Source organism: Gallinula chloropus, assembly GCF_964237585.1.
Source record: "Gallinula chloropus genome assembly, chromosome: 5".
Taxonomy (NCBI): domain Eukaryota; kingdom Metazoa; phylum Chordata; class Aves; order Gruiformes; family Rallidae; genus Gallinula; species Gallinula chloropus.
Window position 1 is genome coordinate 79,791,494 of NC_140090.1, and position 16,678 is coordinate 79,808,171.

Here is a 16,678-nt window from a genome sequence, read left to right on the forward strand (position 1 = left end):
AGCCAACTGATCCATTCCCTGCCTTCGGGTTGAGGGATGTAAATTTGGGCTCTTCTGAGGGCAGGAGGGAGAAGATTCCCTGTTCAGCACAGGACAAGGCTCTGACGGTGCCTAGGAACCGGCGTTTGCCTGGGCAGACCTGTGCTAATTCCTAACTCTGCTTCCCAGTGGAATCTGGGCAGCTGCTCCCACTGTGTCTTGTGAGGATTCCTTCTATCTGTAAGCAGTAAAACCCCGTTGGTGGCTGAGGACCACAGACACTGGGGCTCTGAAGCGGGTCGGTGTGGCCACAGAACAGCAGCTCAGAAATCCGGAGCAATGCCCGCTCCGTGGGGAAGCGGAGCTGCCGCTTGTCGTGGCCCCGCTGTGAGGTCCTTCGGGTCACCTGCTGCTGCTGCTTCAGCCTAAATCCTAAAACACACCCCAGGACTGTGAATTCGGAGGGTTTTCTGTCCTGTGCTTCGGGCAGGGAGCGGGACCAGGGTGGGCTCGGTGTCCCTGCCTCGCGACACCCGTCCCGTTGTGACGGGCTCCCCTGCCGTTTCTCCGCAGGGCTATCGCCAGAAGGATTATTTCATCGCCACCCAGGGACCCCTTCCGCACACGGTGGAGGACTTCTGGAGGATGGTGTGGGAGTGGAAGTGTCACACCATCGTGATGCTCACAGAGGTTCAAGAGAGGGAGCAGGTACGTGTCCCGCAGCTGCCAGCCCCTGAGCGAAGCGGTGCCCATCGGCACCTGTAAAATATGAGGGTGAGGGAGCCCTGGGACAGGCTGCCCAGGGGGTGTGGAGTCTCCTTCTCTGGAGAGATTCCAGACCCATCTTGACACTGACCTGTGTGCCCTGTCCTAGGGACCCTGCTTTGGCAGGGGGTTGGACCCCATGGGCTCTGGAGGCCCCTTCCAACCCCTGTGATTCTGTGATCCTGTTAATGTTAGATAAACTGGCCGTACAAGATACATTTCTTACTATTTCCCTAAAACAAGCTCTGGCTTCATTGGGCCAATGTTGGTACTTTTGCTTGAACTGTCAGAAAACCCACCAAAACTACCAAAACTCCTGGTTTGTGCAAGGCCAGCACACATTAAAAGCACAACAGTTACTAGGGTGCCTGACATGAAACAGCAGTGTGGAGTTTGCAGCAGCTGGACTAAGCTTTTGGGAAAACTTCCCTCCCTGTTCTGCCAGTACAAGCTCTGGTGGCTTATCCTGGGCTCCTCCTGGTACATTATTAATTAATGAAGAGCATCCCATATACCTCTGTCTGCTGCTGTTTGAAGATTCAGGGTTTGATGCAGCAACCAGAGTGGTTTTGTTGCACCAGGGCAGGGTCGGCTCAGATGGGAGGGCAAAGTTCTTCCCTGGCAGAGTTGTGGGGCTGTGGCACAGGCTGCCCAGGGAGGGGCTGAGTCCCCAGCCCTGGGTGTGTTTAACAGAGGGGAGATGAGGTGCTCAGGGATCTGGTTTAGCACAGGACAGGAACGGTTGGACTCAATGGTCTTAAAGGTCTTTTCCAACCTTGTTATTGTGTGAAATGGGTTTTGTTGGTGGGTTTGGGAGGCTTGTTATCAACACTGCATTGCTTCCAGGAGTTAATGTGTATTCATCCTGACCTGTTTTAAAGCAGCATTTGCCATCCATGGCTCTGAAGCCCTTTTCATCTGAACAGCTCATGTTACAGAAGCGTTTCATCCCTGTCTTGGCCATTAAGTGTTTCACTGCAAAGTGTTCAGAGTGTGTGTGTTGTGCCGTGTGCCACCTCCTCTATCCGAGCTTCACGACAACGTGGGTAACTGGCAAAAACTTTAAGGAACATTTATAATTCTCTCAATTTTGCAGGAAAAATGCTGCCAGTACTGGCCATCAGAGGGCTCTGTGACTCACGGAGACATCACCGTAGAAATAAAGAATGACAGTCTGCTCGATGCCATCAGCGTCAGGGACTTCGTGGTTACCTACAGCCAGGTAATGTTTTGTAGTGCCGTGAGGTTTTCTTGCATTTGAAGGTGTTTACTTGAGTGCTCTTGTAATTAAAATTCTGGGATTTCTGGTTAATCAACATCCAGCCTTGTATCCATCGAGAGGAAGCTCATAGGAGACAGTTTTTGCTTGGAGCCCCGGGAAGATTCTGGGCAGTAAAACACGTCCTCGAAGTGGCATGTGGGGTTATTTAGTTTGGGGTTTTGGGGGGGGGGGTTAGTTTTTTTATTCTTGTCTCCCACATAGATTAGAATACAATAGATTATTCAATTTGGTATTTTTAAATCCTGTGAAGCATTTTCACAGCACTTGTACTTAGCCTGACCTACCAGCTCTGCCTTCCTGCTGCTCTGCTGCAGCAAGCTCTGCTCGGAACCTGGTTTTGATGTCCAGGACTTGTGTGTCTCCACTCACTGTGCCATTGCTGTAGGATCTGACTGGCATCCCTCTTTGGAAAAACTAACACCAAACAAAAGTTACTTACAATTAAGAGCATAATTCCTTTAACTAGTTGCATTGCTTAGAATTTATGTGCTTAAATAATTGGCATATGCAAAGCAAGAGAACTTTAAATACTCTGTGTTTCCTCAAGGAGGAGCAGGGTGGTTGGGGTCGGCGTGAATACACACTGTGCTTCAGACCCTTGTTGTTGTGTTGGCTTCTGTCATGCTGGGAAGCATTTCAAACCCACCTAAGGGCAGTTTGTACCCCAACATCAGGGGTTTTGCTCTACAATCCAGCATCATTAGAAGGTTTTTCTGCTGCAGATGTCAGGACTCTGGGGAACTTCTGCATTGTGCCTGAGTCCAGCTAGACAGTCAGTGATATCCAAAGCGATGTTACTTCAGAAGGCAGGAAGGAGGCTTGACCAAGCCTTTTCCTTCATCATGGTGAAACTTCTCAGGCTTCCAGTACAAAACAGCGTCCAGAGACTTCCCATCGAACTCGTTTACCTGTGTCCCCTGTCATGGGCACGCTGCAGGCACCCAGCATTGGCAGAGACCTCGTGTTTTACACTCAGTGGCTCACAAAGGTGGTAGAACTGCCAGGACATTCCCGCTGCGTCCAGACGCTGTTACAGTGCAGACATGGGAAAGCCCAAATCTCAGCGTAGGGAAATGCAAGAGAACAGAGAGACTTGGTGTGTCCAGACCTGTGTAGGGCCCCCTGCACTGATACCAACCTGCACTTGTCAGTGGAGGGTTACAAACAGAGCTGCTGGGTCTGTGTGGGCAAGTCTGCATGATCCTGCACTGGCAGGGAGTTGGATGAGATGATCTTTCAAGGTCCCTTCCACCTCCTAACGTCCTGTGATGGCCCAGAGATTGTGGGCCAGGTCACAGATAGCCCCCTCCACTATAGCAGGGTGAAAGTTATGCTACAGATGTTTGAGGTAGGAAGTTTGTTTCCATTTTGAGGTTATACCCGGGTAAATCTGCTGTTTTCCCACACACAGGGTAATCAGGAGAAGCAAAACCGGCTCATCCGTCAGTTCCACTTCCACGGCTGGCCAGAAATCGGGATTCCTGCCGAAGGGAAGGGCATGATCGACCTGATCGCTGCTGTCCAGAAGCAGCAGCAGCAAACGGGCAATCACCCCATCACGGTGCACTGCAGGTGAGACTCGCCTCCTCCCACACACAGCTGAGGAGCTGGGTTTGCTTTCTCTCCCTCCTGGTCTCTGGTCCAGCAGCTTTGCTTCCAGAGGGAGCAGAGCACATCCTTTAAAAAATAAGAACAATTAAGCAGTTCAAGTGAAATGTAGGGGGTGGGGGGCAGGAAGAAAAACCAGGGTGACACTAAAGGATTTCACAGAAATCACAAGGTTGGAAAACACCTTTAGATCATCGAGTCCAACCGTCCTGTCCTGTGCTAAACCAGATCCCTGAGCACCTCATCTCCCCTCTGTTAAACACACCCAGGGCTGGGGACTCAGCCCCTCCCTGGGCAGCCTGTGCCACAGCCCCACAACTCTGCCAGGGAAGAACTTTGCCCTCCCGGCTGAGCTGACCCTGCCCTGGGGCAGCTTGAGCCCATTGCCCCTTGTCCCAGCTCCTGTCCCCTGGCTGAAGAGACCATCGCCCACCTCTCTGCACCCTCCTGGCAGGGCAGGGGAGGTGGGGAGAAGGTCTCCCCTCAGCCTCCTCTTCTCCAGGCTCAACACCCCCAGCTCCCTCAGCTGCTCCTCAGAGGATTTGCCCTCCAGCCCCTTCCCCAGCCTGGTTGCCCTTCTCTGCACTCGCTCCAGGACCTCCATGTCCTTCTTATGGTGAGGAGCCCAGAACTGGACCCAGCACTCGAGGTGCAGCCTCACCAGTGCCCAGTCCAGGGGCACAATCCCCTCCCCAGACCTACTGGCCACACTGTTTCTGCCACAAGCCAGGATGCCATTGGCCTTCCTGGCCACCTGGGCACACTGCTGGCTCATGTTCAGCCTGCAGGTTTGTGACTGGTGGTTTGCTAAGTCAGCAAGGTGGGTGCCACAGGGTGGGTGTCCTTCGTGGCTGGGAGTGACTCTGGGCACTGTTAACTCCTGGCAGTACAGGTGAGTGTTGCTCAACACCGCGATGGGGAAAGGAAAGCTGTAGGTTTATTGTAGCGGTGTGTAATGTACCCCGTGATATAGTGCTCAAATCTTCTGTCAAGAGCAAAATGCTGTTGGTTTTTACAAACTATCAGGAGGATAAAATATATCCCTAATCTAAGCTGAAGGCAAAACGTGTCCTTGTCCTTGAAAGCCGGCAGGAGAGCTGGGAGGACAGAGAAAACAATGTTTACATTGATGCTGAAGGGTAGCTTGTGTGTGATGTGAGGCATGGTAACTGAGACACATCCTTACCCTGTGCCAGGTTTTCACTTTTTTTTGTTGTACATTTTCACTGCAGCATTTTGGGGTTTTTAAAGGCTTTTTCTCTGGTTTTTCAAGCAGTGTTTTTCAGAGGGGGAGGTGTATGTTCATAAGTCTTCTCAATTTGTCTTTTCCCTTTCTGTGCCAGGAAAAAAGTAAGAGCAGAACTAGTGTCCTGCCTACCTCCAGCTCAGTAACCATACCTTACTTTAAAGTATTTTACTCTTTATAAGCCAACAAAGCTTTTTCTGCTTTCTGATCTGTACAAAGCCAAGCTTGCCATACGCAGGGCTGAGACCAGCAGGGTTTCACAGCCCCAGAAGAGAAGTCCCTATGGTTTATTTTTAGTTTTTTTTAAATAAGAAGTTACTGGGCTCGAGGTTGCCCTTTGCCATGAGCCTCTTCACTGCTGCAGACTCCCAGGACCCATGCTGGGGGATGCAGGGGATGAACCCCATCTGCAGCTCCCAGCATGGGAGCGTTCAGAGGCTGTGTCCCTCCGTACCGTGTTCATCCAAGACCTCCCACACTGGAGCCTTTCTCACCACTGAAGCTCACAGGCTCAACCACCGATTCATAAACCAATCCTCTTTCTGTCCCTGCCCTCAGAATCAGTGAATTCATTCATGCAAAAAATGAAATAAGGGGTAAAAGTGAGGGATGTCCTTGACATACCCAAATGAGATGTGTAAGAACTATCCAGTTTTGTTTGCCATGCATCCATACTAAAAATCCTGAAATTAAAACCCCCAACTTGTGTGGGCTTTAAGGATTTGCTCAAAGCATGTTTGGGAAGAAAGGAGCGAGCCCAGCACGAGGAGTATTAAAAATGGAGCACAAAGCAATGCCTGCTGACCTCTTCTAGGCACAGAGGGGGAAGCGATGTGGGTGATGCTGTGTGTGCCCAGGTTTTCTTTATTCCTTCATCTCCTCATCTTTTGATAGCTGCTGACCTGTTCCGAGGTGCCTCGCTCCTGGGTTGCACCAGAAACCCCAAATGGCTACTAGAGATTAGCTAATTACCAATAAATCTGAAGCCTTTTTGGGTTTTGTAGTTGTCTTTAATCTGATAAAAGGAATTGTCTGAAGGGAATAACACATCTAAGGCGCTCTGCCTGCTCCTGCGAGACTTTTAATGCATCCAGCTGAGGATACACAACTTTGGACTTAATCTCTTCATGAGGATTGTGCTTATCAGGTTCTCTTGTATTTGATAGAAGTAAGGTAGAAGATTTCAATTTGCCTGCTTCTGCTTGAAGTACATAAACATTTTAAATTGAATGCATTTTGTGTTTATCCAGTAATCCAGTGAACCTTCTACTCCATTTTACCCCTGATTCCCAATTTCCCAGTCCTATCTTGGTTTTAGGAAGTATTTCTTACCAAAGGTGCTGGCCTTTCAGTGCACAGCCACTGTTCTCTTGGTGTCCCATAATCCTTAATTAATGTAATTAGGGAACAGAAAGCAATCTTTCTTCTTTCTTTTTTTTTTTGGCTCCAGCATTGGGCATAATAAATCAGGTAAAACAATTACTGAACTGTACTTTGGGCCCATGGAGTCAGGATCTGAAATTAATACAAGGACAAAGTATGTGGAGTCAAAGATACTGGGATAAAAGATAGTACGATTCCTCTGGAGCCCATTGGGTCATGTGTTGTGGTCTGGACAGAGGCAGAACAGTGGGGTTCAGTTTCTGGTGTGCATACAGCCTCACACGTAGTCTGGCTTCCCTTTGCCCTTTTGCACATGAGAAGAACCAGCTTAGATCCAAAGGGCTCTTAAAACTTAGAGCTGGATAGGATGTTTTCCTTCAAATTGCTTTGGAGTAATGATAGTAATAATAATAAATAATGACGATGGTGATGGTGCTCCACATGCAGTATACATCACCACCTACCAAAACACTGGGTTTGTTGCACAGTGCTGCTTGGTGCCTACCAGCCCAAGGCTTGTTTTCTCTCTCCCCCATGGAAAACAAACCTGAGAGCAGAGCAGGAGCCCGGGAAGTCGCCTGTGCCGAAGATGAATACAGATCCTGCCGGTCATGTGCCGGCGCTGCCAGTGACCAACCTTCACTGGTTCCAGCCTGGCTCCCACTTAACTCCAACAATTCTGCTCCCTGCTAGTGTAGCTGAGGTGAGAAAAAAAGGAGTAGAAGTTGGCTAGTGGTAGGGTTTGCCCATTCTGTACAGCTCTTCTCACTCTGGTGATGTTTCTACCCCACGGCATGCCAAGCAGATGTGTTTGCCTTGCAGCGCCGGCGCAGGACGGACAGGAACCTTCATAGCGCTCAGCAACATCCTGGAGCGCGTGAAGGCTGAAGGGCTCTTAGATGTGTTTCAGGCTGTCAAGAGCTTAAGGCTGCAACGGCCCCACATGGTGCAAACCCTGGTAAGGTATTTTGTCTCTTTGTCTCAGGGGGTGTGTGTGTGTGTGAATGTTCTTGTGGGAGGAGAGCCAAGGGGGGGGTTGCAGGTTGAAGTACATTCTGTGTGATGCTGTACAAGGTTTGATCCAAGGTCTGTATTTGTATGGATTTTTTTCTTTAATGACATTCCTGAAAACACAGCTTGGCTTAATGTCCTGTCTGGGAGGAACAGGAGGCAGATAAAAGAAAGTCCTTTGCACGTTGTGGGTGACAAAACACACGCAGTAAACGTGGTTTAAGCTGTGTATCAGATGTTGCTTTCTTACTATAGAACATCTGGGCTTAAATTAGCTTGCAGCTCATCACTGAAAAGGAGACAATTCTTTGACTTCTTTAAGGACAGCCACAAATAATAGGTGAAACTTGCTCCAGACACTTTCCCCTGTTGAATAACTATTTAAGAGTTCGGTTTGGCCTTCATGTTTTTGACAAAATCTATAAAAATGCTGATACTTTCTGTCCTGACAGCAGCTTCTGCTCTGTAATTCCAAACTTATTTAGAAACAGTTATCTCAGAAGACCTTTTTCAGGTAGATTTTCTTCATACCACAGATAGGAAGAAATGGGCAGAAGTAGAATTGGACTATCCACAGCCACACCGAGACAGGGGTGAAACCTGTTCTGGCTCTGTGACTGAATGCTGTTAGTGAAGGGTGTAACAGATATTCCCTGATGGGCCTGCAGAAAGGCTACCACTAAACTCCACATTCCAGCCTGAGCGAATTCAGGTGCCAGTTCCAATTCTTGTCAGTGCTGCCAGAGGTTTTGCCATCGTGTCTCAGAGCTGTGGCCGTGGCCCACCTCAGGACACAGAGTACCAGCCAGCAGGCTAATGTAGGCAGTGGATAGATGCACTGCAAGGAAGCTCTGCTTCAGGCAGGTGAATGCAGAACAGGTTTCATGTTCTGCAGTTACAGAATCGCAGGGGTTGGAAGGGACCTCCAGAGCCCATGGGGTCCAGCTCCCTGCCAAAGCAGGGTCCCTAGGACAGGGCACACAGGTCAGTGTCCAGACAGAGCTGGAATCTCTCCAGAGAAGGAGACTCCACACCCCCTGGGCAGCCTGTCCCAGGGCTCCCTCACCCTCACTGGGAAGAAGTTCTTTCCTAGATTGGGGGGGAACTCCCTGTGCTCCAACTTGAGCCCATCGCCCCTTGTCCTGTCCCCACAGACACTGAGCAGAGGCTGCCCATTCCCCCTGTGTCCCACACTTCAGATATTGATAAACAGGAATAAGTTCCCAATTAATACGATACAGTTGTGTTGTCAGAAGTTATCCTGTCCCATGGTTTCTGCTGTAAAGCCAGAGCTTGGTGTTAAGCAGCCAGGCTCTGCGGGGAAGCTGCAGGAGTCGCTCACTTGTAGGGTGAGCTGGGTGACAGGCAGGTACAGTGAGCTGCTTCCTTTCAGTGAGAAGGCAGGTCTAAGAACTGATGCATGGTGCGTTTTAGGAACTATCATTTCGGCAGCTGAATGGAATCACTTTGACAAGCAGCAGTCAGCCTGAGAGAAGAGCAAGGCACCATTGCTTCTGTGTTCAAACCTAAACACAGGAATACAAAGCAGAACCCACCGGTCCAGGCCAGAACACCTGGCATTTACCCCCAGATTTGTATGAGTGTGATTTTCCCCAGTGCAGTCATACAGTGCAACCAGAGCCTGTTGTAATAACAGATCAGAGCCCATTGTGACATCTTCTTACTGTTTTTCAGGAGCAGTATGAGTTCTGCTACAGAGTGGTACAAGATTTCATCGACATATTTTCGGATTACGCTAATTTCAAATGAAAACTCCTGCCTTATTTTTTAATTTGCCTGTATAAATAGTTGTATATTCTGTTAATTTATTCCATGCCATTTGGATTGTGAACTGTAAATACGACCTTGTGTTTGCTCTAAAAGTTGTATTCGCTGTAAAAAGTTATTTCTTAAATGTAAATATCTCCTAAAGCCAAGTATAATGTTCATATACAATATATCACTGTAAGATGGTATAGAAATCTTTATTCTAATTAACAGTAAATTAATTCTTGAGGGTCTATTTCTTTGGATTTTTCCACTTATAAATATTTATGAAGAACGTTATGTCCCAATTCTTGAACCTTTACACAGGTGATTTACATTTCCTATGAAAAAAGAAGTGAATCGTGGTACCAACGTTTAAACTAGATGAGTTTTAGCCATGAATCTTCCTTTGCTATGAAAGCAGGTGTTTGTGTGGGGTCGCCTTCTGATACCCTGCTCATGCTTACTTGTAATTTATTTCACAGAGAGTCTTGCTGGAGGCAAAGAGACCGCTCGAGTGAAGCGCTGTTAATGCTCAAGGTATCAGAATGGGGCCCTTTCGTGTGTAATAATGTGCAGCCCGACTGAAAAATACAACTGCTTTTAAAGTCTGATTTAAGAACCTCCAGGTTGATGGCATTTCTGGTTTGAGTCCTGAAGTCAGTAAGATATAATGAGTGTAAACACAGATTGGAAATTTTGACTTAATACAGCTTTCAAAGGCCATTTATTTTGTTGTTTCCTAACTAATACACCAGCTTAAATCGATCTAGAATGACAATAACGTGAGTTTATTGCTACTTGGAGAATATTTTGCACATCAGAAGAGTATATTTTGCGCCACCTGCACTTGTCTACTTGAAGAGGGTTTATAACCACAGTCAGAAATGGATATAAAGCTTCTCTATGTACACGTACATAATTTCCCACTTCTTTGAGAAAAGGCAAAAGCCATAAATTCTTATTCTTTGATGAGACACAAAGGAAGAATTGACAATATTTGCTAAAATTTTGCAAACCTGTTTCACTAACAGTGCAATGCTTTCACCATGAAGCACCGCAGCAAGGAGCTCCTCTCCCTTCTCACCCTCCCCTGTATTATGACAAAAGGAATGCTTCCTCTGTCTAAAAGGGATATATGATTGTGTATAGAGATATATTTTTAATGAAAGTACTACTGATAGTATAATTGGGGAAGGAAAGTTTCAAAGTCTTTATCGTAGCCCTGAGCAGGATACGCTTCGGGGTTTTGAAAATCCAAAAATCACAGGGCGTCCGAATGTTGAATAATTAAAAAGTCTATCTTTTCCACTCTTTAAAATGCATATACGAATTAATGAGCACAAATTAATGTGAATATGTACTTTAATTACCTAAGTAATATGCAATAGTTCTGTCTTTGTCCACTTGGTTGGGTTTTTTTTTTAGTGCAAGCATAAAAGCCTTATTTAAAATCAGCAACTTCCACTGCTCAGTTCCCTGTTCTTGTGCTGGTTTATCCCGTGTCCGTTCTTCACTGCCCATAACAAACAGCATTATACTTTGTAAGGATGCAGGGAAAGGAGAAGGTGTCCCTACCTCTCCTTTTCCTACTCAGAGGAAAAGATGCAGTTGAGAAATGCCTGAGCACACTGTTCTGAACACTGCCATTGACTGCTGCTTGTCTCCCCATCAGCGCTCCTGTATTTATTTGTACAGTAAATTATGCACTTCAGAAAAGATTGTTTAAAGACTACACCTTTGTTGTGAGTTGCTCTTAGAAGATACACTCAAGACGCAGGAAGTGTTGAGTGGCTGCAAACGACTGCTAAGTGAGCTGACCTGACTACTGCTTGTGAGAATTTTACCAGAGCTGGAAAAGCCATCAAATAAATTCGCTGTGGAAACCAATGCAGTGGGGCTTTCAGTATGATCCTTTGTAGCACAGGGAGACTCAGAGAGGGTAAATGATGGTAGAATGTAATGCCAAGAACTTCCCACCGTTTTCCAAAGCAGCGTTTTGTGGTCCTGTTGGATCCCAATGTCAGGATCTGTGTTTGGAAACTAACTCGTCTGTTGGACAGCCTGTCGGGTCCCCTCAGTAAAAGCTTGGAGTGAGAGTTGCCTTGTGAAGCAAACCTCAGCGTGATGGCAACGTGGTGTGGTGGCAGCGGGGACTCACAGCCTGCCTGAGATGCAGCAGATGCCACCTGCCCCTGAAGCTGGCTACAAGGAATCGCTCTGCAGGGCACAGAGCTACACGCTCTGTACTCACGGCAAGCAGGAGTTAAGCTGCAGCATCACATCCTAAGTGGGTACTCAGATTTTAGTTGCTATCTGTATTAAGGTGTCTGGGAGGAAACAGAAGTACCTATGGTATATTTCAGAAGTCACAAATTATAGCTACAGGATGACTTGTCTTTTATAATTTGAAAAGGTTGCTTTCTGGTTCTTCCGTTGGTCAAGGGACTGCTGGTTGCAGCCGCCCAGCAGCCAGGGAGCTGTCTCTCCACATAGGCATATATTAATTTTCTTTTAATTTTTCCTGTGTTGCATGGAATTACTTTAAAATGCCAAATAGTTGATTGGAAGTTGTACATTCTGATCTGTGTGTGGTTTTTGGTCACCATGTGACTTGACTGTTCTCACGTGTTACGGTAGGTTCCAGTTCACCTGAGCATTTAAGCCTTTGCTTTACGACATCTCTGTTCCACCATCGAGTCCCATAGGTTCTTTGTTCCTGAAGCAAATCCCTTAAGTGCTTTGCTGAATTGGGCCTTAACGAAGAATGCAAACTGTAATTACCGGTGTTTTTAAGGGTATTTTTACGTATCAATTTTTAAACTTTTCAAATGAGCCTGACCACCTGTGTGCAGTATTTTGAAATGTTTTCGTTTCCCTAGTACCATTGTTAATGTAAAGTTATTGAAACTTTTTTTTCTGTATAACCAAATTGTATTTAATTTGTCAAATCTTTATAATATATGTATGTATTATACAGTTTCGGCTATTATTATTTTCTTTTATTACATTTATAATTTGATCTTGCTGTGTTTTTAATGCCAGTGAATGTTGCTGAATTATTTGTATATGCAAATTGCAAGATCTAATACATTCTGATGCAAGAACAAAGCTTCCTTTTTATTCTCCAACCGTATTACGTTCCTTAAATCTTTTCATTTCATTCCCGTGCTGTGTGTTCATTTAAATTAAGTGTTCTAAAGGAGCTGAAATCCAAGATCTAGATAAATGCTTCTTTTGGTACTTATCTTGCAGCTATTTGGAAGTAATAGATCCCTGCTGTAACTGAAGCATTGTGCCTGCAAACTCCTGGTGGCAATTGAAAGCCACAGGTCTTCCCAAGCTGTGTAAATAGTAAGACTTGGTGGTGTAGAGCGCTGATGTGACTCATCCTGTTGCATCCTCCCTTGATGATTCAGACCCCGACCCTGATGTACCTCCAGCTGTTACTCCCCCATCGATCCATACAGCCCTTAGCACAGCAGCTCCTCGTTCTTTGGTCTGGCAAAGCACTGGAGCAGGGCAGAGCTGCAAGAACCCGGGGTTCTGCCCCCATCGAGAGAGGTGGGGAGGAGCGGGGAGCCCAGTGCCACGTTGCTGCTCTGAGGGAAGTAGGAGCGCGTCTTGTCTCTGAGGGAGAAGGGCAGGTGAGTACGAGGGGAGGGTGCTCACAGCACACAAAGCCTTTCTGTTCTCTTGTAACTAAGTTGGAGCAGTGCTGTGGTACACTAACAGTATCACACCAAGATAAAAACAGCAGCTTAATTTTCAACTGTGCTGTCTGTTGTTAACCGAAGGCCCAGCAACTTCTGCTTTAGTTTCAACAGGTTTTATATTGGACCTCACGTGCCAAAGGTAAGATGTCCCACTGTTCTAAGAGGTGTTGGGGAGATTCGTTTAACCCAGGAGTAACCACGCGGGAAGGTTACAATCCTAATGCCAAGGTAGTATCTCTGAGACTTGAAACGACTGAACGTTACCCATCAAGTATGCCCTAAGGAAGCAGTGTTTCTGTCTGACCCCTGCAGCCCTGTTTCATCTGGTACACCTGACACCTCAGAGGTGCCTTTTCAGTGTAGATCGTTTTCTGATTATTTTTTCCAAGCTTGCTTGGAAGAACATGTAGTTTCCAATGTCTGCTTGTCCACTGTTCTAACATTTGTGCTTGGCAATCACGGTGCTTTCAACACTAATTAAACCATCCAGGGATAACTGCAGCAAGTACTTAGGCGTTGTTTTCCAGAGACAGCATGTGTGTGCATCCTGAAGGATGGCTTTGCTTCACCAAAAGATGTACTAACCATGAATCCACCTGCAGAGTTTGAAATACAGGGACACAGCACCCCGAAATACAGAGCCTCTAGGAGATCAGCATTCAGGAAAGTGTTGCTGTTGCTTACTGGGACGCTAAGTACTACCAAGTTAAGGGTAATCTTTTGCATTACCTGTAAAAGCTACTAATTATTTTAATAATTCCAAATGAGCTGACAAAATATTTTGTGATTGGATTCTATACTATATATATATTATATATTGTTTAGCCCAGAGCAAGATACACAGCTGGTGAGATCGGTGAAAGTTAACTTCGTGTAAGCATAAACTGATGCCTGTGTGTGACTTCAGGAAATAGAATAATCTCAAGTATTAATCAGTTGTGAATTAATCACTGGTTAATTTAAATAATTATTGATTACTACAGGTCTCTACCATTTCTAGTGTAAGGTTCTGTGTAGTGGTATAGTAGAATTGCCATTGTTAGATGAGTCAAGCTACGTAACTGGGATCACCTGTGAGATGAAGGATGACTTCAACAGGGGTTTATTAACAGCAAATCAGGGCTCACCTGATCCTCACATCCATCAAGCAGGTAACGGACGGCTGTTTAGATACTATATTGATGATAAAGTTCTCTATTTGCCTCTGACTTCCCATGGAAAAAGATTGCAGTGAGAAGGTGGCAGTGTAATTAAGATCCTATGAGTGGAAGTGTTTTCCTTACAACATACACTCTGTTCTGTCCCATTTTACTGACAAATCTGCAACAAACAGAGGAATTGTGAGACTTTGCTGGGATACAGCAATAGCTGTACTGAAAGTATGAACCCTGCACCTTCTGTGACCTTGTTCATATCTCCAGGTTATATTTAATTACAGGTAAGAATTGAATTTTCTCATCATGCACTCCCCCAGCAGTTAATTTCGTTTGCCTCACCTCGTGCATGTGGGTTGTTTCCCTACCCATAAATGTTACACAGAAATCCCATGAAGACCTTGTGCTGCTTCAGTGGGGTTTTGCATCTTACACCCGGTGATGCTGACAGGGGGGATGTGTTTCTAGAAACTGGGGACTCAGACAGAACTTGGTTTCGTTGTAAACTGACAGTGAAATGTGTTTAATAGGTTATTTAAACAGTGTAGACTGAGTGAGATCAAGGATGTGTTTATTCTGTGCAGGGCACCTGTGTCAAGTCTACGCTGCGCTTTGCTTCATGCAGCAGTGGAGAGTTTTTCAAGCAGTTGCACTTCACCACGAGCACTCTTCGCCTTAGGTATTAACGGATTATGTTGTAATTTAGATAGTTTAATAAGAGCTTTATTCTAATGACTTTTATGTGTTTTCTGTGCTACTCTGCACAGGGTGGGAGAATTACTGAATTATTAATTGGGACTTTGCCAAGGATTCTTTTCACAGTTAACCGTTTTCCCTTTCACCTGTTTGCAGTACATCAGAAATTGTTCCAGTGTTGTCGGTGTCACACACAGCCTGTTTCTAAATGTTGAACAACAGATCTAAGTGCTGACTTCCTGCCAGCTGGGGCGACACCAAGAAAGCAAAATGATGCCAGTCTGGAGGAGCTCGAGGAGGAAAAACTTCGTGCAGTTGCAGTAGCATCGGAGTCTGAAGCTCAGTTTGCACTTGAGGTGGCAGAGATCCAATACCAGCATCCGATCCCAGGCTGCAGGCATAGCAGGCAGGGAATGAACAGGTCATAGAATCACAGAGAAGGGACCTCCAGAGATCATGGGGTCCAACCCCCTGCCCAAGCAGGGTCCCTAGGACAGGGCACACAGGGAGGCATCCAGAAGGGGTTGGAATCTCTCCAGAGAAGGAGACTCCACGCCCCCTGGGCAGCCTGTCCCAGGGCTCCCTCACTGGGAAGAAGTTCTTCTGCGTATTGGTGCAGAACTCCCTGTGCTCCAACTTGCAGCCATCGCCCCTTGTCCTGTCCCCACAGACACCGAAAAGGGGCTGCCCATTTCCCCCCATCCACATCAGCTGCTGCCTGAACTTAGTGCCTTATTTACCTAATACCTTGATACCCTATAAAGTCCTAATCTAGAAAATAGAACTTGTGCCTCCTTAGGCTTTCAAGTTAAAAATCAGCAGCAGCACCAGCTGAGAGAAACGAATTCAGCTGCTCAGAAACTAGAATGGCCTTGTTTGAGGATCTTCAGACGAAAAAATGAGATGCCCAGTTTTCTAATTATCTTTGTTTTGTTGTTGTTCTTGTGATTTTTTGTATTATTGGGCCACCTCTTCTGGTCATTAAGCCCTGGAAAGGCTCATGGGTTCATACAGATGGATCTCAGTGAAGCAGCTTTCTCCTAGTCCCCCTTGGATTGGTTGAGTAAGTGAAAAAAAAAAATGCCTTAATAGCCGGTAAGGAGATTCAAGTGCTGATTTAAAATAAACTACTTTTCAACACATTTTTTGAAAGCTGATAGTTCAACATGGATGCAGCTGTTGACTTGTGCTCCTCATAAATTAAATGTGCACAGATAAAAATTACCCTAATAGAAAATTTAAAGCTTAAAGAAAAAATGTCACTTTTCCCCCTCCTATAGATCTACTTTTGCAATTATTTGTATATCTGCCCCTTAAGAGAGCACTACTGCTCTGGAGGCAGATTTAAAGCCGTGCTTAAAACCTTTATTACAATTTGTGTTTTCCTGTAAGTTCTGCTGTGTTTGCAGAGACATTTATCACAGGGGATGTGACAGGATTCTGTGCAGTAAGTGTGCTAATAAACCACTGCATGACATGCCAAGAATATACAATTATTGGCACACTGCAGGGTTGGGGTTTTTTTGGGGTGGTGGTGTGAAATCACCAAAGCCCTCGTCAGCATGACAAGGCTCACATAACTAGAGCAGCAAAATTGCTCTTTTCCTGCCCAGCTCAGTTCGATCTGATGGGAGCTAGAAGAAACTGGAAGGAATTAAGGCTCTCAAAGAGTTTGGCAGGTATAAATGGTTTGGGTTAGATATATTGTTCAGGTACAACTGCACTTTTAAAGATTCCTGGGAAGGATGTGAGTTTATTATCTGTTTATTATTAGAATGCTGATTTTGTCTGAATGTTTTACATCTAAGGACAAGATTTTTCCAGCAGCATAAAGCTATTGTTACCAGCTGAAGGTATAATTATAGTCATAATCATGATTTAATATGCTGAACTAAATTAAAGCTTATAAAATAAACTTCTGAGTAATTTAATTGAAAGGAAAAAAAATTGACTAGCTGCTTACATCTATCACATCTGAAGTACCCCAAAGTCATCCTACCTCATAAAGCAGCAGTTGAGGCAAACTAGATAATGAAATAAAATAGTAGTAATATCAAAAGGAGTTCTGCTT

The 16,678-nt window shown here is 45.7% G+C and overlaps 1 protein-coding gene across 2 annotated transcripts in view; it reads left to right on the plus strand.

Moving 5' to 3' along the window:
* PTPRE (protein tyrosine phosphatase receptor type E) overlaps positions 1 to 9,146 on the plus strand; it is a gene marked incomplete at its 5' end in the record, with an annotated part of 35,229 nt that extends 26,083 nt beyond the window's left edge. Inside the window, 5 exons of one of the 2 annotated variants that reach the window (XM_084264365.1) lie at positions 553 to 687; positions 1,841 to 1,966; positions 3,438 to 3,598; positions 7,086 to 7,221; positions 8,970 to 9,146. In XM_084264365.1, the coding sequence (XP_084120491.1) occupies positions 553 to 687; positions 1,841 to 1,966; positions 3,438 to 3,598; positions 7,086 to 7,221; positions 8,970 to 9,044 (633 nt within the window). In that variant the 3' untranslated portion in view covers positions 9,045 to 9,146. The remainder of the gene's footprint in view (positions 1 to 552; positions 688 to 1,840; positions 1,967 to 3,437; positions 3,599 to 7,085; positions 7,222 to 8,969) is intronic. The other variant, XM_084264366.1, reaches the window with a different exon arrangement.
* Between the last annotated feature and the right edge of the window lie 7,532 nt (positions 9,147 to 16,678).